This window comes from Punica granatum, chromosome 4 (assembly GCF_007655135.1).
Source record: "Punica granatum isolate Tunisia-2019 chromosome 4, ASM765513v2, whole genome shotgun sequence".
Taxonomy (NCBI): Eukaryota; Viridiplantae; Streptophyta; class Magnoliopsida; order Myrtales; family Lythraceae; genus Punica; species Punica granatum.
The window spans coordinates 4,345,141-4,367,574 of record NC_045130.1 but is presented as its reverse complement, the minus strand read 5'-3'; the positions used below and the strand labels follow the sequence as shown (position 1 = coordinate 4,367,574).

Genomic DNA, 22,434 nt, shown 5'->3' with positions numbered 1-22,434 from the left:
AGGGTAGGTCTCGGAATGATATTACCTGGCTCCCACAAGCATTCCTCAGTCTAATACTCCGTTGGGAATTCAGGAATGCGAACCCAGACAGCAGCCTTATCTATTATGGCCTTCGAAGGGAGGAAATTGGGAGCTGACGCAGCGTACACACGAACAACTTGTCACATATCCGTTGATTCCACAAAATACTGGAATTACGACATTCAATTCCCTATTAATTATTCGAATTCCTAGGAAATCGACATCCAACTTGAATCGAATCCGAGATTGGGCGAAAGAGCACGGTAGCTCTAAACTTTATTAGATGATCAAAGACAACAACTGCTTAACACTAAGGTTTACATCGCTTAAATAGAATTAAAAACGCATAAATTACACGAAAGACATAAACGTTTCCTAAAATTGTAAAAATGCTCAAATAATATAAAAATGCCCGTTTGAGGCCATAAATGATGGAATTTTGCCTAAATCTCATCTTTTCACAGTTAAAGGCAATGAGTTGTGCTCCGAAGACCGTTTTCCTTAAGACAAGGTTATCATAACTTATTTTCTTGAGATACCGATTTGCCACGTCTTCTGCCGTTTCAGGAGCCCGGGCCCACATGGACAGATAGTGTTTGAGGATGGTTCAAGGACCTTCACGAAGGACAAATTCCCTATCTTTCGGATTACCAAACTTCGTGTGTAAAAGTCATGACCCAGGCTGATTAACTTGAATTCTCACTTTGGCTTCCATAACTGCAACAGTCTCCGGCGAAGATACATATCACCGGCACAACGGCCCGGGATTTTAATAATCAGTGAGCCCCACCACGGCGCACGAATGCGTCATAGCGTGGCCGTAGAGAATCTTAATCCGGGACATAGTTTCGTCCCTATGTCATCAGTTTCCTCATCACCGAAATCCATGTCCTCTTCCTGAGCAGCAGTCCCTTTCCAAGGCAGATATCATTGACAAGAACATCCTCTGCCGAATGCCCAGGGGCTGTTGGGCCGGTTTCTCTCCTATATGGAGAATGGTGAGTGCAGGTGTTGAAAGTATTCCCACATGGAAAAGTTGAGAGAAAATCCATAGGTTTATAAGAGATAATGGTCTAACAACCCATTGGCTTAAGCTTTTGAGTTGCGGATGGGCCCGAGTCTGAAGAAAGCCCATGGATTTTACCTAACAAGTGGTATCAGAGCCCAAGGTAACGATTCTAGGGAAGTGCACACGCTATGCGTGGAAACCCACACCGCACCAAGGCCCGAGTGTGGAACTCGTGGCTGGTGAAGGGCCTAACAATTGGTATCCGAGTCCGGAAGTGAAAGCCCGGCTCGAAGTCCTCCATATAGTCGAGAAGGGGGGGAATTGTTGGGCCGGTTTCTCTCCTATATGGAGAATGGTGAGTGCAGGTGTTGGAAGTAATCCCACATGGAAAAGTTGAGAGGAAATCCATATCTTTATAAGATATAATGGTCTAGCAACCCATTGGCTTAAGTTTTTGGGTTGCGGATGGGCCCGAGTCTGAAGTAAACCCATGGATTTTACCTAACAGGGGCCATGTCTTTGAAAGAAATCTTACGCTTGCCTACCTTAGATAAGGGCGTTGCAGCAGAGGTATTCGCCATAGGAGTGGCGTACAAAGGAGAAGACAGGTCTTTGTCCTTCAAAAAATCCGAACTTTCTCGATCCTCTTGGTGCTCCTCGACCGCTTGACCACTGGTCGTCCTCTTCAGTGGAGGACTTCACGGCGGGCGGAGGCGTCCGTAGCACGGTCACTGCCCACCGGAGCTGGTGGATTCACAGAAACTTCCATACGTAACTGTCAGAAAATAATTGTCGTAACTGCACTCTTTAATTTGGAATAGAAGGATTTCAGGTTCGATTCCTTCTATCTCTTGATTACGCCCATGTTTCCATTGTAACTTCCGGGGGGGAAAAAAATCAAAAGGGAAAAAACATTGATAGGAATGTGTTGTACACGTTGTCAGATTTTTATTTTACATATATCTATATCTTCTATTTATATCTATCTATCCATTACAAAGTGGACAAGTGCGGTACCTGGTGTAACATATATATATATATATATATATATTTATTTATTTATTATTATTTTTTTTTCAAGTTTGCCCATATCATAACATCTAATTAACACAGAATGTAGCTATATCGATTTAAAAGAATGAAAATGACTTTAAAATAAATAGTTTTTAAAACAAGTATCGACTTATCGCGGCTACAATTTTTAAATGAAAAATTGATATCATTCCGCTCACAGTGCGGATGTTCCTCTAGTATAGTAAAAATTAAAGTATGCACTTTTGAATTTTAATTTTCTATTTTACATCTGGGGGCCTAATAGTGATGCTGAGCACATAGACCCATGGGCAGGGAAATGTTATGGACTTCAGATGTGCTTCAATCATCTTTAGAGTGTGAATATAATCATTGGGCCCAAGACCAAGCGCTTAGGTAGCTAGATGAGATATTGCGAATAATACATAACCGAGAAAAATCTAAAATTGTGGAACATAAAGTTAATTCACAGGCTATTTTTCAATGTTCCTAACGATTAAATTGGTTGGAAAATTGAAAAAATAAATGAGCTATAATAGTCACGAATGCACGTGAAATTGATTAAACGAGGACAGAATTACTTGAACTTATATCTAATTAATTAATTAATACCCCCATACTATAAATAAATACACGAATTTGGGTCGAAATCAATTAACTATCAGTCAGTTTGGTAATGTAAATATATTCTCACTATAGCAAAAGATATAATACCGAGCCGAGGGTTTGCAAACAGAGAAGAAAACTGTACGTAATATATATACATTGAGGGACGTAATATAATGAGGGCATATATGAAGAGTGAAAAGACTATAAAGCTATCAATAGAGGATATAGCGCACGTCTCGTATGGTGATTAAGAGGTCCAAGATTCGATACACAGTAGGATTATTCGTGTCCCATCATTAGATATTTAATATTTTTATTTTAATATACTACGTTCACTGGTTTCCCTTGTAATCGGAAAAAAAAAATCTATAAAACTAAGATTTCAGATAAGAAGTTGACGTGACCTGACCCTTGTCGTGGGACTTTGCTAGTTTTTGATATGTTTGTATCGCATATAAGTAGTTAAATCAGAAATTGGATCCCTATCTAGACAAATTAACTAATAAAAACAAACATACACGAGACTTCCAGAGGTCGCTGGAGATGATCGATCGCAGGCATCCACAGTACGAAACTGTGAAATAATTGCGCACACATTGGAGATGGGTCAACTTCGAGCTCAATTATGAATCAGTGATGATTCACGACATAACGAAATGTCCTAGTTAAAGCTGTAAGAGATTCGAGCATTTTGTACATACCCCTTCTAATTTAAAGGAAGCGCTGATACATTCCCAAACTTAAACAATAGTCGCATTTCGAAGTCCGGGGGGATGTATGTGCCCGATGAATCGGGTCACTTGTGACTTCTCAACCAACGCTTCTTAATTTCAACCTTGCTCGTGGAAGTCCGGGGATCTGTTTCTCCTGTGGCCTGGACTATGTTTCATTACTGGTTTTGATACAACTCTGTCTTTGCCAGAAAAAGGAAAAGTCGAAATTAACAATTCATCCGAACCGTCCCTCCCGTATCAATCTCAAGCAAACTCTCGCCCGACCACGCGTGCCTCTGAATTAACCAAATGCTAAACCTGACACCAACAAAAATGAAAGACAGGCCAAAATATTTAAATTGTCGAGAATACGACACTGTAAGATCACTCATGTATATCTGAATATATCTAGCTATATATTAATCAATTATCGAGTACAATCAATCATGATACCGGGTAAGACTCGTTTACAACAGCTGATGAATTCGATCACGTTAGGATGAATTGCTTAATTTGATGTGGTTGTGTCGTGTGAAAGGGAGAGGTGAGACTGTGCAATTGTATGCATGGGCTGTTGAGTTCAGGAACATACTAGGGTGAGGGAGGAGTTGCTTTTCTTTGTTTTCTTGTTTGTGATTCGTTCAATCACAATAATGCTCTCTCGGACCAAAGAAAAATGAAGCTGGGACATGTAGTATAAAATATTTTCCTATTTTATAATATAATAATTAGGAAAAAATAGATTTTACGATAATATATTATTGGGCAAAAGTAAAAAAAGGAAAATCGATATTGTTGCTTCAAGCTGTTCGGCACTTGTTCCGTTTAAATAAAGTATTGGATTTGAATATTTGTGAATGTAAAAATAGCAGGCTGTGAGAGTTTTACATTTTAGTGAGCTGACTCGACTCGATTGGATTGGTCGAGACCCAATTGGCTTTCGGATACCGGGTTCAAAGCATGAAAAGAAAAGAAGTAAAAAAGGAGAGAATACTTGTGGTCTTTATGTCAAGGTTTAAAAAAAAATACTTAAGGGTGCGTTTGATTTTAGAGTTAAAGTAAATTTGATTTTTATTTTAATTTTGATTGTGAAAAATGACAAATGAGATGTGATTATAAATTTGACTTGGAAACTAGTATTTTTGTTGTATAGTGTGTTGAGTTAAAATCAAAATCATGATTCTAAAATCAAACTTATAAATCAAACAGGCATTAAAGTAGATAAACTTTGGGTAACTCATTTCAGTCAGTATATCGGCGTATAAAAATTGTTGAAAATGTTTAATTTTAGCATTTCAAAATAAGTTCAGTCAAACATCGCCAAAATTTCATTGAATTACTTAGAAAATTTGGTAATTGATCAAACTGGTCGGTATTGATGAATGTTTGCTCTGACAAGATCAAGATAGAGTTTTTCTTTTTCTTTTTTGTTTGAAATTCTGAAAGCTCGTAATCAAAACGCTCTTTTTGAAAATTACTGAAAACATTATGATGGTCGCACGCATGTGCAATGCAGACACACGAGCAACTGTTCGTGTGTCTACAAAGACATCCTTTACAAACTGTTCTCGTTTTTTTCCTTAAAAACGAAGGTGAAAAATTGAAGTTTCAAACCAAACACGATGCCTCCTAACTTAAAATGCCCAGATAGCTGTTCGCGAACATCACGAAAGAATATTTTCTCCCATTGGTCGTTGTAATAACCTAATTAACCGTTGGGATATAATAAGTAAATGTAATATTCAGAAAAGGTACGAAAGCCCCGATTACAAGCCATCAAACCAATCACATTGCGAATGATCGTAAGGAAAAAAAAAGGAAAAAAATTTCAAATGGTTTTATCAACGATGTGATGAATGAAGAAATAATAAGATTCATCCAATTAAAAATCAATTATGTATGATAATAATTCGAGCTATTAATAATATTCATTCTTCTGCTTTGTGCTGTCTATCTACTAGATACTTTCTATATATATATATATATATATATTTTATTTATATGTAAGGGGTGTTTGGTTCAATTTAATAGTAATGTTTTTTTTCATCACTAATGACTAGTTCAAGCGATTCGACGCTTTTTTAGTTTAAGTAAGGTCTCAGATTCGACTCATTATGAATACAGAAAACCCATGTTGGGAGAGTTTTACCATTTACTGGCCTAACTCGACTCGACTGGATTAGTTTGGGTCAAATTAGAATTCTGAATATTATGGTTCACATAGAAAAAGAAGAACCTTTTTTTACAATGTAAATTCCAAACTTTGTATATTAGTTGCACTATTTGATAGTAAACTAACTATTGTAATTATTTTTCCAATACTGTTGTTGGTAAAATCTTTGTATTCGAAATACATGGATTTCTCGTATTACGACGAAATTACAAATATAAAATCCACATCATATCTCTATAATCATAAATCTTATATTATTACTTAAATTCTCAGTAATTCAATACATTTACCAAACGCAAAAATTTCATATTTCAGCCAACAATTCAGAAAAAATGATTTCATAGTTTAAATATTTTTATAATCTTCACATTCTTTGCGATCTAATAATACTCCAACCAAACAACTCCATAGCAAAAAACGGTTATCGAGAAATTTATCGGTAATATTTGGGGATGGTTCTAGGGATTGAGGGGGGTAGTCGGCGCTCCTGAAAATTTTCAGGTCTTGTGAAAATTTACGTATAGTCTTTCGAATTTTGATGAAGTTTTTTTTAATATTTATCTTTAATTTGGAAAAATTATTTTATTATTCACTCTAGAAAGAATCTCGCCTCTTAATACAAATCCCGGATCTGTTCCTGATAACATTGATCGGTAGAGCGTAAAAGTACCCGCGTGGAAATGGGGATGGAGAGGAGTGAACGACAATTGATGCGTCCATGATAAGGAGCAGAACAGAGTAGCTGACGGGTGGGGCCCCACAGAGTTAAGGGGGGAATGTGGGGCCCACATTTGTTAGATCGGAAAGGAATCCGAAAACAGAACAGGTGGAGGAGTGAGGAGGAGGGAGGAAGGGGGCAGTAAATGTGGGGCTTCCTGATTAGGATGCGCACGTGGGTATGGTAAAAGCTGCCTTTGACCAATCCAACTCTGGTCGGCCCCTACCCATCGTGAGGTGTCACCTCCTCATTGGCTCACACAGATGTCCACCACCCCCCTTGGAGTTTTCACTCCTTTTCTCCCCTCTGCAGAAACTTATATATTTTTATTTTAAATTTGCTCTCTGCGGAAGAATTACATATACACTTACAAAAATGAAAGAGTCATGATGATTATCTCCTCCAACTTAATTAAAAAATCAAAAGTTTACTCATTCTTTTTCTTCTTTTTATTCCATCTCCTCGTATATTTGTTATAATATATTTTTTTTCTGATGAGACACGACGTATCTATCAACCTATTGAATGAAATTGATCCCCATTTTGCAGTTATTAATTGAAGTGCTATTCAAGAACCATGAGAATTGCTTTTGCTTGTACTTTTCTAAATTAAAGATTGTAAAACTAACTTCACTATATTTATTTTTTTTCTCATGAACCTTGAGAATTCATTTATAACATATACTAAGAGTACACAAAGTGAAATGCTCAAGAAAATGAAAATTACAATATCAGAAATAATCGGATCCTCCCAGGCATACTACACGGGAGATTTGAGGTGAAATATAAAGTAGCAGCTATCCGAAAATTCCGATAAAAATCTTATGTGTCACACATGGACCCCGATAAACCAAGTAAGGGTCCTCAAGCCATATATCCATGTAGAACTCGGCCATATGAAGCCTATGTTTCGAGGAGACCCTAACATCAGAGCAACGCAGGGGGGTCTTGAGCGGTATTCGTGCACTAGGGACCCATCACAGAGTCAGCCACCAAATCAGACCAATAATCCAGGCCGGGCAAGGCAACAGGCGTCGACTAACAGCGAAGCTGGGGAGGGTGCCAAGGAGCCAACTAATCCAGCCAGTGACGAATCAAGAGCTGACTAATCCGGTAAGCCGGGGAAGGCACCTGCAACAAGAGGGATAAAAGAGAAAGAAGTCGAAACATTACGATCGCAACAACTCAGATACCAATAGACGGATTAGACCTAACCCGAATAGGATGGATTCAATACACTGCGACCAGACCCGATCTAAAAACCGGGTCGGATCTAACCCTGCTTAGATCAAGATCAAATATGGAAGGAGTAGCGATCTGGCGGAAAGGACCAATTGTGAAGGTCTGGAGGAAAAACTCGGAGAGAGGAGGACCAATCAAAGATGAAGAAGCCGCCACCATAAGGGAGAGGAGGGGACACCGCTAGAGATAAAAGGGTATTTGGGGGGGGGGGAGCGAAAATGGTCCCTAGGCAAAAGCCATCGACACGGCAGTGGAGGAGGAAGGATAGTCACCGGTGAGGAGGAAGGTGGGATCCTCTCATCGGGAGCGAGGGTAGGCAGCCGACGCGCGTGACTGGAGCTACTCACCCCAGCGGGAGTGATGGCTAGGTTGGGGAGGCGCTGGCGAGAGAGAGTGTTTTTTTTTAAGGAATAGTTCCAAGTAATTATTATATATGGAGCTCTAAAATCGACAAGTGTAAGAACCAAAATATTTGCATCCGATTTATGGGACACTATATATATTTTACAATCTGAATATACGAAAATTGTGAAGTTTGATTTTCACTGATGGAGCTTTTATGTTACTTTGCATTTCATTTCTTCAATCAATTATTCAGTTCATGTGCCTCAGTAAATCAACACGGGCAACATACGTATATAGGAAACGAGAGATTCATCACATGAGGGTCCCATCGCATGGGAAAGCAAAGCAATGTCCAACCTCATCAGGACCTATCCCTCCTCATATTTAATTCTGCCACGCTGAAACGAGCTGCCTTAATAAATTGTTTTGGGGGACCAAAAGTAAATAGTAGAAGAAACCACTGATGGATTCTGACTCATCTCTGACCACCTTCACACGCGTTGTACGTGCGGGCAATATGAAATTTTGATGGGAGTTCCCTTCTCCTCCTTTCCAATTTGATTCCTTGTGGGGGAAGTACCGGAGAACCAATTGAGGGGTCCCATTCCTTAATATTTTCACACTTTGTTGGTAGAATATTATCACATATGCCAAAGTTGGAGGTAAGATATGGTATCATCCTCTCCCATGTCTTGGTCTCCCGTGACTCTATGTGAAAGAGAATATATCATATATACATGCACGTATATAGAGATATATACATATTCTCTTTCAGTATATGCATGTATACATATTTTACCCAATCTTATTACAAGAAAGTTACTAAACTCCATGTAGGGTGTATTCGATTGTCGAAAAGCGTTATATGCATTCGGGGCCTTTGGTGTTAGAGAAGTTCATTATTTTTTCCGAGCAAATCAACATTTAAGCGGTCTCATTACATATACTTATATATGACTGAGAAATGGAGTTACTGTACAATTGCGTTGCCCATCTTCAACTTATTATGAAGAAATCCTAGACTTGAGTCTCGTCGGCAAGACTATACTGCCGTTTTTTTTTTTTTCCCTTCTATTGAGTTCATGATCCTCTTTTATAAAATACCATTTGGTCATAAAGGATGTTGAACGGTGGGATATTATTACTACTAAGCTATCAACATTTCTTGTTTTGGTATGAGAAAGGCATTTTAAGTGGAAAATGAAGCACCGGGTGTTGACCCATAACGATTTTGTTGGAACATATCTATGCATGCATGTATAATTGAGCTCACATGGCTAGCTTTCAACTTAATCAGTAGCATAAGTCTCAACGTGTGAAATGAAAGAACATTAAAAGGCAATAATTGTCAGAACCCTACTTTTTGTGTCATTTGATTATAATGATAAATGCATGGGTACGTACTTTTACTGATAAAATTTTCACCCATAAAAGAACACCCACGATAATTTTTTTTAATATGTCCAAAAAAAAAAGTTACTGTAGATTTACGGTTTTTGAAGGGAAATATATTTAGAAGGAAAGTCATTAATTCTGCGATATGCGATAAAAGTGTCCCAATTCATGAGGTACAGCCCACATGTGATGAAATAATGCTTTACTTTCCAAAGTTTCCCATTTCATAGCTGTGCGAGTTGACAAGACCATAATGTTTATATAGCTCGTATAGGGCAATTTCTTCGGGAAAGACAATCATTTGAGAATAGAAAACATTTTCAGCTTTGTATTTTATATTATATATATATGCTGCCCCACTCACTCTCACTCACGCACATAAATACATGTGTGTGTGTGTGGGTGTGTGTAGTAGTAGTAGTGCAATAATGATCTTTCAATTTTTTTGCTCAAAACAATGATCTTTCGTTGGATTCTCATCATGCTTTACGAAATGCAATTAATAGGGAAGCTTACACCCATGACATAAAACATGCATGAAAGTCGCACATTGATCGATCTGTTTTCGGCCAGAATTCAACAATATTTTTTTTATAAGGAAAAAAAATTATTGAGTCGTGTTATTTGACGAGTCGAGAGTGCCCGAAAAATCTCGAATAGTACCTAATATACGTAATTAACAATATATATGCAACTGTATTTAAATATTTGGTTTGTAAAGAAATTGAACTAAGAGTGAGATTAAGAATGATAATGAAGATTAATCAATTAATTCTCTCGAATATGTACAAATTGACCTAGCTAGCTATATAACAAATAGACCAAATCAAAAAGAAAAGAAAAGAGAGACCTAGCTAAAGTAATACAAGATCACATATCCAAAACTGACAATATCTAACGTTGCCGGAACCAAAGGGCGTGCTTTCGGAGTGAAGAACCTCGCTCTTTCGAGCATTGATTGATTAATGGATCTCCTACTCTGTTGCAAGGTATAATCGCTTCAGATTTCCCGACACGACAGACGATCATTATAACTAACTAGTCGTGCCAGCAGAGGAGCATGACCACGCATCGTCTGATGATGTAAAGCCTGCCTTTCTGCTGCCTGAGGTACCCTCCGAGCCTTCTGCAAGTTGCCTTCGATGATCTCTTGGAGTTGGACTCCTTAGAAGCCGATGAAGTGTCATTGCTGCCCATCATCATCTTCATCATGTGTATATTATATATAATACACTTTCTCCTTCTCTTCTTCTTCTTGACTTCTCTCAGTGGCTTTCTTGAGAGAGACTGATTGTGTAGTTGCAAGAGGTGAAGTGCTTTGATGATGAAATGTTGAGGAAGAGGAAGGGGTTCTTATAAGGAGCGAGAGTGTGGGCCCCACTCCATTATATTATCTCCAATGCGAAATCGTGTATAGATTAGGCCTTCACCCAACTTGAAATTCATGCCCCCAATCAATGTGACTGACCATCGACCCATAGGTATGCCGAGCATGCCGATCAGGTTGTGAGAAGATCGAGAGATCGACATAAGGATCGATTCGAAGTAGAAAATTCACTGAATATCGAGCATATGCTCTAGTTAACTAGCTGGAAAGATCAAGATGAATGAATTTTTTTAGATGTGTATTCTTGTATCCAAAAGTCGAATGAGTTCCTGACTAATTCAGTTTAAGTCGGATATGTCAACTAAAAAGTAAGGAGTAAAACTTTTTTAATTAAAAAGTTCCTTCATTCACAAGAACTATGAATGAATTTATTACTGTGACTCCGTGTTTAATGAAACTAATAGTGCAATGAAGTTTGGACCTATAAACGTTTCGGAATTATTAGGCTATGATTATAGATGTATGACCAGAAAAAGGCTCAGTAGCTCTCGATCAATAAATTACACAACAGTGGATCGCCCACCAAAAGGTTTGAATCATATTATTGTTGTTATTATTGAGGGTTCTCAGTAATTTGGCTTTCACTTTCGATTTTTCCCTTTTTTCACTTCAGGACCACAGCATATCGTACTGAGCGTAAGCGGACCCAAAAAAAAAATATATGATGAAATTTCATCATCAAACAGCTATTAACCGACAGTTGTCATTTTGCTGACCAGAAGATCAAGAAATTTAGTCAAGATTGAAAAAGAAAAAAGAAATTGGGCGGGGGTGCAGTCAGTCAAAAGTGCTAGACATGTAAGTGCTAAAACCTAAAGAGTGAAATTGAAACCTCAAAATTGTCAGACCAAGTGGGGTTAGTGTTAGAGTTCTTTGAATGGTCTTCTTGGTTACCATACCCATCATAAGTTGCTAATTATAAGTTCATCACTTCTTGTAATTTAGCCACGAGTAGTGCGTAATATCCATTAGTTTCCTCAGCTCTTTTTTTTTTTTGTCTAACAAAGATTTGTCTACAGCATCATTGAGACAAGAGAGGTCTGAACTGTGTCCCGTTTTTGCAAATGACGTATCTAACTTTAATAATCGAATATATTTAACTTTTATGGGTTGACTGTCGTGACTTGCATCGCATTATATATATTTTACATAATTTTTTAATGAGAGATATCTCGTGATCATACTTTATGTCGTCTCAAATGATATGTTTCTCGGAAGAGTACGGAATTGAATTATGGATTTGTCACGGATCGGTATCATTATAATTAATTGCAAGGATTATGGGCACAATTACATATCTTAATCGGTACTTTAAGGCGCCATTATCAAAAAAGATGCACAAAATCATAGTGTGTGATCTTCGATGGGGACCAGGGGGGAACCAATTGGATAAACAAATGGGGCAAAAAGAGGAAGTTCAAAATTTTAAACAGTTGCTTGGCGGATGTTTAACGTCCGTTTGATTTCCCAATTCGATTTTAAAATTTTAACTTTAACTTTAACTTTACTCACTACATAACAAAAATCAATAATACAATTATTACTTTTTTATTTTTCTTTAATTTTTTTAACCATTCAATTTAATTTTTAATAATAAATTCTCTCAATTATTTATTACTTTTTTGTCAGTTCAACAATACAATCATTACTTTTTTCTACTATTCATTACTTTTTTCACATTTTTTCTCATAATTTAACATTTCAATCATTACAAACCAATTAAAATCAAAATTTAACTTAACTCAACTGTAAAACCAAATACACTATTAAGAACTCAACCGACATGGAATAAACTACTAGCCAGAGTTTGCTTAGCTTGGACAACAGAGCCATAATCCCACATGTCTTGTCTCGTGTCCCCCTCCCAAGCCAAATGAAATATTTAATTTGTAGATAAAGTTATATATATGTTGTATTCCAATGATTCAAAGAACCTTAAAACACTTGTGACTTACCAAATCTATTAAGATAATATATGTTCAATTTGGTCATCCTTTCTTCTTGTTTGTCACATATTATTAGCAAAAATTGAGAAACTGTATATCGAGATTCATATGAATCCAAACTAATAAATCCTAATAATATTAAAGTGGGTTAATTTAGATGATTCAACAACCATTTTCCTTAAGCAAGATTTTTTATTTGAGTCCTGTAAATAGATACAATCCATGATTAAAGAGTTTTATCACTTAATGAATGGACTCGGTTCGAATATGAATTAGTTGGATTCCAATGAACTTTCGGATATAAAGGATGTGCACCAAAAACTGGTAAATATTGATTTCAAATTATTTTTTCCCATGCATATTTCTCTACCGGAATATGCCAAGTTTCAGTAGATTGTGTTCTTATAACGTCGATTGATATGAATATCCTTTTTTTTTATTACAAAGGGTGTGTATGGGCGTTGTAAAAAGAAATGAAAAGTAAAATAAATGAAATATGTTTTTCCATTAATGATAATCGAATTTGAAATTTCTTTATTATCAAGCGAGATAATATACTACTGTTGTACGCTCTTTCTTTAATGTGAAGATCTTTCATGCACATGCGTATACCGAAACCGTGTGAATTAATATGGACATTAAAGGAGTCATATCAAACGGTATTTTGTTCAAAAGCAAGATAGCGGGCAATATACGTTTTATATGATTTTTCTGCTGATTTTGAATTATCACCGTCGTCTCGAATCTCGATTAGAACAAAGTCAAGCCACAATATCAGTGAAAATCCTGGTAATTTTGGCCTCGTGTTGTGCTAATTAGCTATACTTTGTATGATTTTGGCCACTTCTTGTTCAGTTTTAGCCGTTGCCTCTTCATTATTTTGTAAGTGGAAAAAGTTTCATTCACACCTTCGCAGCCATTGAGGATTTAGCTTTGGCCCGAATAAAATAAGACATTAACGAAAGAAAAAAAGATATTTAACCATGAGAAAATTAAAACTATTTTATATGTGTTTAACTTTGAATAGTGAGTTTGAAGAACAGTGCATGAGGAGTCCCAATGCATATGTCGGAAGAATTCTTCAACTTAATGGCTTCTTTTTATATATAATAAGAAAAACGCAGAGAAATAATATAAACAATTAAAAGTATGGGCTATGTCATTTTATATTACACACATACATCACAAAAAGAAAATATCAATATTATTTGAGACTAGCTACAATGAGTTGGGGGGGCAGAAAATAGGAGAGATAATTTAAATTCCAATTGATGCATGGGCATATGATATATCTGTACATATATATGTATATCCAGCAATTATATGGCCTATGATTTTCATTCTATGTTCAATAATTACACTGTATACCTCATGATCTGTTGAGGAGGAGAACATCATACAAAAAAAAGGAGGGAAAAAAGAAGAAAAGGAATTGAGTAATAGCGTACACGAAAAGAAGGGGAAAAAAAGTGGAAGAAAAATTAAACAAAAGAGAGAGCTTGGGGGACGTAGATTAGAGACTGTTTAATTATTAAGGTTGGCTCAACGCAAAGTAGGGTTGAGCTTGATGGCCTTGGTAGGATCCAGATGGAATGAGAACATATTACGCCAGTGACAATCTTATTAGGATCGGGTTAGAGATATACATATATTGAGTTGAAATTTAATGTATAAACATTAGGTATGGGACTGGGACGTTCGAGAGCTTCAGGGTGTATTTGGATTCAGAGTTAAAGTAATTTTGATTTTGATTTTGATTTTGATTGTGAAAAATGACCAATGAGATGTGATTATAAATTTGACTTGGGAAACGTGTATTTTTGTTATGTAGTGTGTTGAGTTAAAGTTAAAGTTAAAATTTTTTACTTGTGAAATGTGTATTTTTGTTGTGTAGTGTATTGAGTTAAGGTTAAAGTTAAATTAAAATTTTTTGTTCCTGAATCCAAACATGGCCTATTCTTGCATATGGAAATACTAGTAATGATAATAAGCAGACAATCATATCACTAATATGGGTTGGTTTAAACGGCTTGATGTTCGTTCAGCTTAAGTAATATCCGAGTTCGAGTCTTTGTAAATGCAGAAAATTCATGTTATGAGAGTTTTACTATTTAATGGTCGATTCGACTCGATTGGATTAATCATGATCCAATTGAATTTTCAAATGTCAGGTTCACCCTAAAAAAAAGAAAAAAAAAAGGCAATTCTATCAACTTGAATGTGTTGTTCTTATGGACTGTAGAGAAACATTTATAGCACAAACAAAATGTTTTCTTCAATCGATTTCATGTGGAACATATGCAGTAATGTAACGAAAATAAGATCGAGATATTTCGAGCTCGTTAATGCATCGTGGCCATATACATAACAATATCTCATGTAATATGGCCACGAAAGAGAGAGGCACCTTCGAATGAGCAGGCAACTGAATATTAAAAATTGGCAGGGCAAATAAACGGAAAAATCTTAATAAATGAATAAAGATTCAAGATCATGCATGACACTAGTGCTAATATTTTCTGACACGATATGGTAACACGATTTAGATATGATACGGAATTAATAGGTTCGGATTTGGCTAAACGTGTTTTCGGTTTAAACGGATCGCACCCGCATAACTCGTATAAAAATAGTATTTTTAACTGCTTGAATCCGTGTAATCCATATAAACACGAATTTACCCATTTAATTAAATGTGTTTTATCATGTTATTGAATCTATTAGCCTATTTACCCATTTATGAGTGTATTAGTCTTGGACTCATGAACTTGGGTGAAGTATATTGTGATAACTTCATTGGATAATGGATATGGTTTTGTATATTAGTACTTTGTTATGCTCATTTCGTATAGTTATCACTATATTTACAATTAAGTTATTTTTTCGATTATAATAGGGGCCTCATGGTCTATAATATAAGAAAATGGCAAGAAAATCTAAATAAAGGGCACGAGTAGTCCCACCGATGAGAATCGAACATGGAACCTCTAGATTACCGGGCAAGAGTGTTAGTTACTGCACCACACCTCATTTTCTCTATAATTTAGTTATTTTAATTTGTGTTTATCATTTTTGTGTAAATATTGCAGAAAAGGATTCATTTTGGGTATTCGTGCGGTATCGTGTAGGTATGCATACATGTACACAACTACACGCGCTTAATTAATCAGATTAAATAGGTAGATCCATGTCAATCCGGAAATAAACGGATTGTGTCCCGATTTTCAGGTTTTGACACGTTTAATAAACGCGTCCCGTTAAGATTTAAGCATTTTTCACCCGAACCCTTCCTGCATAAACAGGACACGACACAGGTTGCTAGCCTTACCTAACACTGTCTCTCGGATGTTTCCCACAGCTTAGCTTAGCTGGTCATCCTTTGTTCTCATTCTTCCTTAGCTTCCCCATATTATTTTTAATTTGCTCTTGACTCTATTGATTTATTTGCATTTTCTCTTTGTGGGAAAAATGGCTGCATGGGTTATAGACAAACATTTTTAGACAAGTTACACTTAGATTAAATCTATTTAACGATTTGAAAAATGATAAAAAGTGAAAAACCTTTTCTGATTTGAAAGCTATTTATTGTTGTTCCTTTTTTTTTTTTCCCCAAAAAGGAATAGTTACATTGGTCGATTTTAAATGTAAGTGACGCTCATATAATAATTTATAATTGTTTGGTTAGAGAAGGGACAAGTGATTGTGTACGGTACAATACAGAGAGGTCAGCACGTGACAGTCCCGCGAGGGACATGGTCCCTGTCTAGACTAAAGCAGGCAACCTAGATTTTTGTTTAGGCCGTTGACACAATCTGTTCTATTCTTTCATACATTCCATTAATTTTCACCCTTATAAATAAATAATTCCACTAAATTCCATTCATTTATATCCATAACGTGTCTATTCCATTAATTCCAGCAGAAAGAAAAGACATCAATACACGCACGCACACACATATATATCGTACCTGGATTGTATATAATATGTATATATGTATACATATATGTCTGCATATTTAAGCGTCTAGGTACCTCTCAGAGATTCAATGGATAAGACTTCTCATTGCTTTTATTTGGACCTTCTGTTTTAAGGCTCTTGCTTGCATTAATGATCTGGGATTCCTATGTCTCCATCAGCCTGTTCAAGATCTTTTTCTCTTTTTCCCACCCCTTTTTTTAAAATCTCAATCATACGTGTTTTGATTGTTTTGAACGCAATTTATTGCATGGATGCTCGAGAAGGAACCAAAAATAAATAAATGAATAAATGAGTTGTATCGGCAGAAATCCTCTAATAGAATGCATGGAGAATATCTCTAAATTTGATTCGAATGCAAGCTAAGGGCTTGACCCCGGGATCATTGCATTTTTAATTACGGAGCACGTTCGCCGTGATTCATGATAAATGATGCCTTACAGCACGGTTTGGAGCCATTGCCACGACTCTTTGATGTTAGGACACATTTCGAGCGGACTCTGCAGCATATAGAGTTCGGGCATGATGGCGAGGACTGCAGCCATAAGGCACGCTTCATAGACAGTAGACATGAGAATCGCGAGCCAGCGCGTGTACAGGGACTTGGATGGCCTTGCACAATATGCTGGACGGGCTTATTACTGAATTTCTGAAGATTCGAACAGGCCCATTGGGCCTTTAAAAGAAAGGGCCCAATTTTTTAAATGGGCCAATATCACGGATACCGCCTCTTCAGAGAGGCCTATCGACTTCCGGAGGTAATTACTTGAGGCAAAATCACATGATAAACAACAATTTGCGTATGAGAAGTTTCACTCCGAACTAAATGATTACGTCCTTAAATTAACTTCAAGGAGTTTGGTTTAGTGGTAAGAAAGAGTTTAAATATCAACCCGATCTCGGTTCGAAACCTCTTGGAGCCACCGGATCGTCTTTGAAGTGATTATCCGTTCTGTGCGCCGCCGGAGTTCACGGAGCCTCGAGGATTTTAGTCGGGCGAAGTTCGAACACCTCTGGTTAAAAAGAAAAAAGATCCTTAAATTCAATTGGCGTACTCAATGAGGTCATACTTGTAGCCACATCATCAGTTCATACTTCGTTAGCAATAAACAAATGTCTCTGTTCCTAACTCCAAGGAGTTTGGTCTAGTGGTAAAGAGGAGTTTAATATCCACCCGATTCCGAGTTTGAAATCTCTTGCAGTCACCGGAGCGCCTTTGACGTGATTATCCGTTCAGTGCGCTGTCGGGGGTTCACAGAGTTTCGAGAATTAGTCGGGCAAAGTCCGGAAACTCCAGGTTAGCCAAAAAAAAAAAAAATCTATGTTCCTCAATCATAGTCTGGTTTTATCCTGACACCTGATAACAAACTCTCTAATGACTCTTTCCTCCTCCTGTTCATTCTTATTCCCTTTCTTTCTCTAACCAGCTCTCTCGATAAATCCTTAATCTAGGATGACCTTATAAATGATGATTCTCACAACTAAAGAAAAGAAAAATAAAGGGTTATTATCGTAAATTGAACATTAATAAACTAATTAAATTAAAGTTTTATACTAATCTCGGATCTCCCGATGATTCCTGGATCCGCCCCGAACACGACCACCGAGCTTCAAACCAAAACCTCGGCTTCGTTCCAACTCCAACTTCAATGTCGTTGTTTGTTCGTTCCCTCGGACTCCGTCTCTCAACGGACATCAGACTTCCTCAGTTAGTTTAGTTAATGGTCTCTCGCCTCTGTAATGGTTGTGGTTCAAGCTTCCAAGCTCTCCCTGTCCCCTTCTTCTTCTTCCTCTTCTGCCTCCTCCTCCTCCTCCTCCGCGGCCCCGACATCTCTCCTCTTCGAGCCCACGTCTCAATCTCTTGCCCTGACCCACCCGGACTCCTCCCTCTCCCTCTTCCCTTCCCTGACTTCCCTCCTTTCCCTCTCCTCCCTCCCCCCTCCCCAAACCCTAATCCAGCCGCCCTCCTCCTCTTCCATCTTCCTCCTCCTCCAGCAGAACCCTAATTCCACCCCTATTGTCCTCTTCATCGTGTCCGGGCCCCACCGCGGCGGGTCCCAGATCCTCCTCCGCTTCTACGCCCTCCAACGGGGCAGTACTGCCAAATTCACCAGGCCTAAGGTGGTGTGCAAGCAGAAGGGTCTCACCTTTGAGCCGAATTCTGGGGTCTCGGTCGATAATCACCATGGGTTTTCTGTTAAGCTTTCCGGGTCGGTCAACTTGTTCTCCATGTATTCGATTTCCAGCTCGAAAGTTTGGGTGTATGGGGTTAGGACCGCGGGGGACGAGAGAGCCAGTGAAGACGGGTTGGTTGTGAAGCTGATGAAGTATGCTGTGATCGAGAGCTGCAGGCCGGTTTGGTCTATTTGTGTCGCGTTTGGGCTGGCAGTTTTCGGCGAGGAGAATGGGGTTCGGGTTTTCGATTTGAGGTTACTCGGAAAAGGGCATAGTAAGAAAGTGAAGAACATGACTTCGAATTCGAAGAATGGGTTTAGAGGACCGCGATTGCCCAATGGCGTGATTAGTGAGAGTACCACGGGACACTCGGAGAATGCTTGCGATTGTCACTTGGAGGGGAAGATTGATAAGCATTGTGGATCAAGTAAGTTGGCATCCTCCTTGCTTCTTTGTATTTCTTGCTTGAAATTCTGCATATAAAGATCGTGTGATCAGAGAATACGAGATGGAGCTATCTAACCAACCGTATTAACTGCTTTAGAATAACTTTTCAACCGCTACTTGTACTTTTCTGTTTTAACCTAAGATTAGGAAATGGTTGTAAATGCAGTGCAGTTAACAAGATGTTCGGTCTCATGCTCATATTTTTTGGCCATTTGGTTTCTTGCTCATTAAGTTTGTTGATTTGAGCTTTATATTTAATGTAGAAATGGAGGTTCTGGTAGATTCAATATTGTCAACCGGAATATGCTTAAAAGATGTTAGCTTGAATATTTGGTAGGATAACAAACGCATGAATGAAAATTAGTAGTGTGTCATGCACTTTCACTTTGCAGCGATTGACTTCGAATTGAAACAGAAATTTTATTGCTGCCACTTTCGCACGTTTGCTCTGTGTTTCCTTTCATCTTCAGTGGTCATGTCTTCTTATAATATATTGAATGACAACTACTAGAAGAACTTTTGGCAGTCTTGTGTAGACAACTGTCATACACTCCTCTGAAATCGCAGTTCTGCTCTGACAAATAGGTAATTCTGTTTGCCAGGATATGGCTGCTAATCCTATTAACACAGGCGCGGTTCTATGGTTTAAATCCTAGTCAATGCGTTTAGAGGGTAAATTACTAATCATTAAAAGCTTTGCCTTTTGTTCTGTTGACTTTCTCCACCGGTTGATATGTTGTTGCTCTCAGCTTTTTTTCCACGAAAGTGCCATGTTTATGTACTTTTGCTCATTCATACCACGATATGCTTGCCTACCTGGAATGATCTTATTGTTGCTTGCTCATCAATGTCTTTGATACTCCAAAGTACTCATGTTGCATGGTGCTGATGATGCTTTTCTAAACATGCAGTCAAGCAGAAGTGTTTGAAGTTAAAACAAGACACACACATAGGCCATGCCTGTTATGTGACATTTGAGAGAGATGACAGCTTAGACTTGAAATCTCCATCAAAACCAGTGCTTTCTTTGAAGGCTACTTCGATCCAAGCATTATCCCCAGAAACATTTATGGTATTAGACTCTCATGGAGATTTGCACCTCTTATGCCTGCCCAAGTCTAACACATTCTCCAGTCCCAATTTCAAAATTCACCTGAGGCGATTACCTTGTACGATGAAAGTGCAACACTTGGCTGCTCTTCCTGATTCCTCGCTGAGTATGCTGCTCTCCCCTGTTCATATGGTATTGGGGTTTTTCAAATCTGTGCTCGGAAATTTGTCCTTTGGTGGAATCTTGTGCCCATTTATTATTTCAGCTGCATCGTCTCAATCACAGTGAATGAAAGTCCATCTCTATTTATTTGCACAAAGGAAAAAAAAAAGAAGAGCTCATGTAGAGTATGAAACTGCATCTTATGTACCCTTACATATACGTGTCATGAGATGGAAAATTTATTATGACATTCTTAGAGGCTTCACAAGTCCTAATTCATCATTGATGACTTCTTGTAATCTCTAATACCATTAGCAATTGGGTTATGGGCTAATGTTCCTTCGCAAGTATGATAGCTTGGAACCATTTTGCAGGAGCTGAAACTGTTTGGGTTTCTGATGGGCATTATTCCGTGCATGTGATTAATGGATGTGATATAGATGCTGCTAATGGTGAAAAAGATGGAAATGATATTGAGGAAAAGCTGAGACAGATATCAGGTTTTTTCTACATGCCGCAGCTTTTCTATTATTCATTAAATTGAACCCTCTTTAGCCATCTTTTTGCATTTGAATAAATAGGGACTAGTAATTGCATTGTTTCTTATTTTCTCAGTGGGGCAGGCAATCTTCACTAGTGAAAAGATTCAAGCTTTGGTTCCCCTGTCATCGCATGGCACATTGATTCTTGGTCAAGGTATTCCTAGTTTGGTCACCTATTCTATTCCCGGGTTATATAAAATTAATGGGCGAACTCAGTTCTCATGTAAATCCCTTACTTTTCTGTTCCGCAGGAAGCATATACGTATACACTATTTCATGAAAGTGACTAGTGATTGTTTATGGCAATCCTTTCACGCAATGCTGCATTGGACTTATTTCACTTTCAGGACACTTATCCTCGAGGCTGTATTGAAATTATTTTTGACCAAGGTGGATGCTTCCTGGTCGACGTTGAGCTGTTAGTATTCAAACTGCACTGGAGATTTTTCTTCATTTATTTACTTTTAATCTTTGATTTTCTCCCTCGCACGAGATTAACCATCTTCTTCTCTGAACTTTCAGTTGGTCTTGGTGTGCTTAATGGGATAATTTTGGTATATAAAGAGCTTAGTTTTCTCGTGCAAGATATTCAGGGTATCTTGATGACACTGAGCTCTAGGAGGTACATGCTCTTGAAAACCTTTTCCTTGGACTGAATGGAAAGTTGGTCTGACCGAGGTTTACTGTTGCCAATGTTAGATCCCCGATTGTTTTTGTTCCATCAACTCTTGACACTTTATTTTCTTTTGGGTTTTCCCCGCTCCCTTGGCAGACAGATCAATGAGACCAGTTGAATGCCTGTTCAAGAATCCCTGCATCCTCGAAATTGGAGTTTCAGAAACCAGAGTCCAACCCTGGCACAATCTCCTTGATGGACTTGGAACAATAGCTGGTACTCCAGTGTACCTCTATTTCCCGTGGAGCCGAGCAGAGCAATGAGTGCTTAGATGCTCGCCACTGGAACTTACTCTGCAACTTGGAGGCAGCTTCAGTCGCCACGCCCTTTAAAGAGAGTCGATCCACTCTGGTTTGGTTATAAGACGGGATTCTTTTCTGGCTTCTAAGACTTGTGATCAAGGTCGTTTTTTCTTTCTTTTGCGTTGTTCCTAGACTTTTCTAAGAGTCATAAAACAGGTTCACTGATTAATTATGAAACGCGTTTGAATATCATCTACCAGAAGCTCCGAACATGATATTGTTCCACGTTTCTTTACCAATTGTCTCTGGAATTGTCTTTTGCTTCGAACCTTAACTGAACCGGGTTTCGCTAAGCCGGATTCTACAGTTCGCTCCGGTTTTCGATAGGGCGGCATTCACTTCTGCAGGTTTCATATCATTTTTAACAGAGAAAAAGGGAAGAAGGGTCCTCTTTGGGTAAATGGAACGAAAGAAACTGTAGGGATTGAATGAAGTGGATGGACCCAACTGACAATCCGCAGAACCCCTCACATCACTGTCATGAAACCTACAATGCAGTGCACTTCGGACAAA

At 37.9% G+C, this 22,434-nt stretch overlaps 2 protein-coding genes and 1 long non-coding RNA gene across 6 annotated transcripts; 1 reads left to right on the top strand and 2 right to left on the bottom strand.

The window, feature by feature from the left end:
- Positions 1–6,889: 6,889 nt before the first annotated feature.
- LOC116202452 lies at positions 6,890–7,997 on the bottom strand. Its single transcript, XR_004156075.1, has 2 exons — positions 7,491–7,997; positions 6,890–7,406 (listed from the first exon to the last, which is right to left on the bottom strand). It is a non-coding gene; the product is annotated as an uncharacterized LOC116202452 (long non-coding RNA).
- A 1,998-nt stretch (positions 7,998–9,995) lies between these two features.
- LOC116203052 lies at positions 9,996–10,595 on the bottom strand. Its single transcript, XM_031534717.1, has one exon. It carries the CDS (start codon positions 10,467–10,469, stop codon positions 10,296–10,298), a length of 174 nt encoding a protein of 57 aa, XP_031390577.1. The 5' UTR covers positions 10,470–10,595; the 3' UTR covers positions 9,996–10,295.
- A 7,537-nt stretch (positions 10,596–18,132) lies between these two features.
- LOC116204789 lies at positions 18,133–22,160 on the top strand. 4 transcript variants are annotated; one of them, XM_031537080.1, is made up of 7 exons: positions 18,138–19,168; positions 20,100–20,405; positions 20,776–20,901; positions 21,017–21,097; positions 21,291–21,361; positions 21,466–21,565; positions 21,716–22,160. In XM_031537080.1, the coding sequence occupies exons 1-5, from the start codon at positions 18,307–18,309 to the stop codon at positions 21,314–21,316; spliced, it is 1,401 nt and encodes a 466-aa protein (XP_031392940.1). In that variant the 5' UTR covers positions 18,138–18,306; the 3' UTR covers positions 21,317–21,361; positions 21,466–21,565; positions 21,716–22,160. The 4 variants fall into 4 exon arrangements, with proteins under 4 accessions (XP_031392942.1, XP_031392940.1, XP_031392941.1 ...); XM_031537081.1 differs by having other exon boundaries at positions 20,100–20,431; positions 21,195–21,361; XM_031537079.1 differs by having other exon boundaries at positions 18,139–19,168; positions 21,195–21,361.
- Positions 22,161–22,434: the final 274 nt, after the last annotated feature.

Excerpts from the sequence above, each read along its gene's own strand:
- LOC116203052 (XM_031534717.1), bottom strand. The coding sequence starts at position 10,469 with ATGATGAAGATGATGATGGGCAGCAATGACACTTCATCGGCTTCTAAG.
- LOC116204789 (XM_031537079.1), top strand. The coding sequence starts at position 18,307 with ATGGTTGTGGTTCAAGCTTCCAAGCTCTCCCTGTCCCCTTCTTCTTCT. Across the intron at positions 20,406-20,775 it reads TCTTCCTGATTCCTCGCTGA|GAGCTGAAACTGTTTGGGTT; the intron begins GTATGCTGCTCT and ends ACCATTTTGCAG. Across the intron at positions 21,098-21,194 it reads CACATTGATTCTTGGTCAAG|GAAGCATATACGTATACACT; the intron begins GTATTCCTAGTT and ends TCTGTTCCGCAG.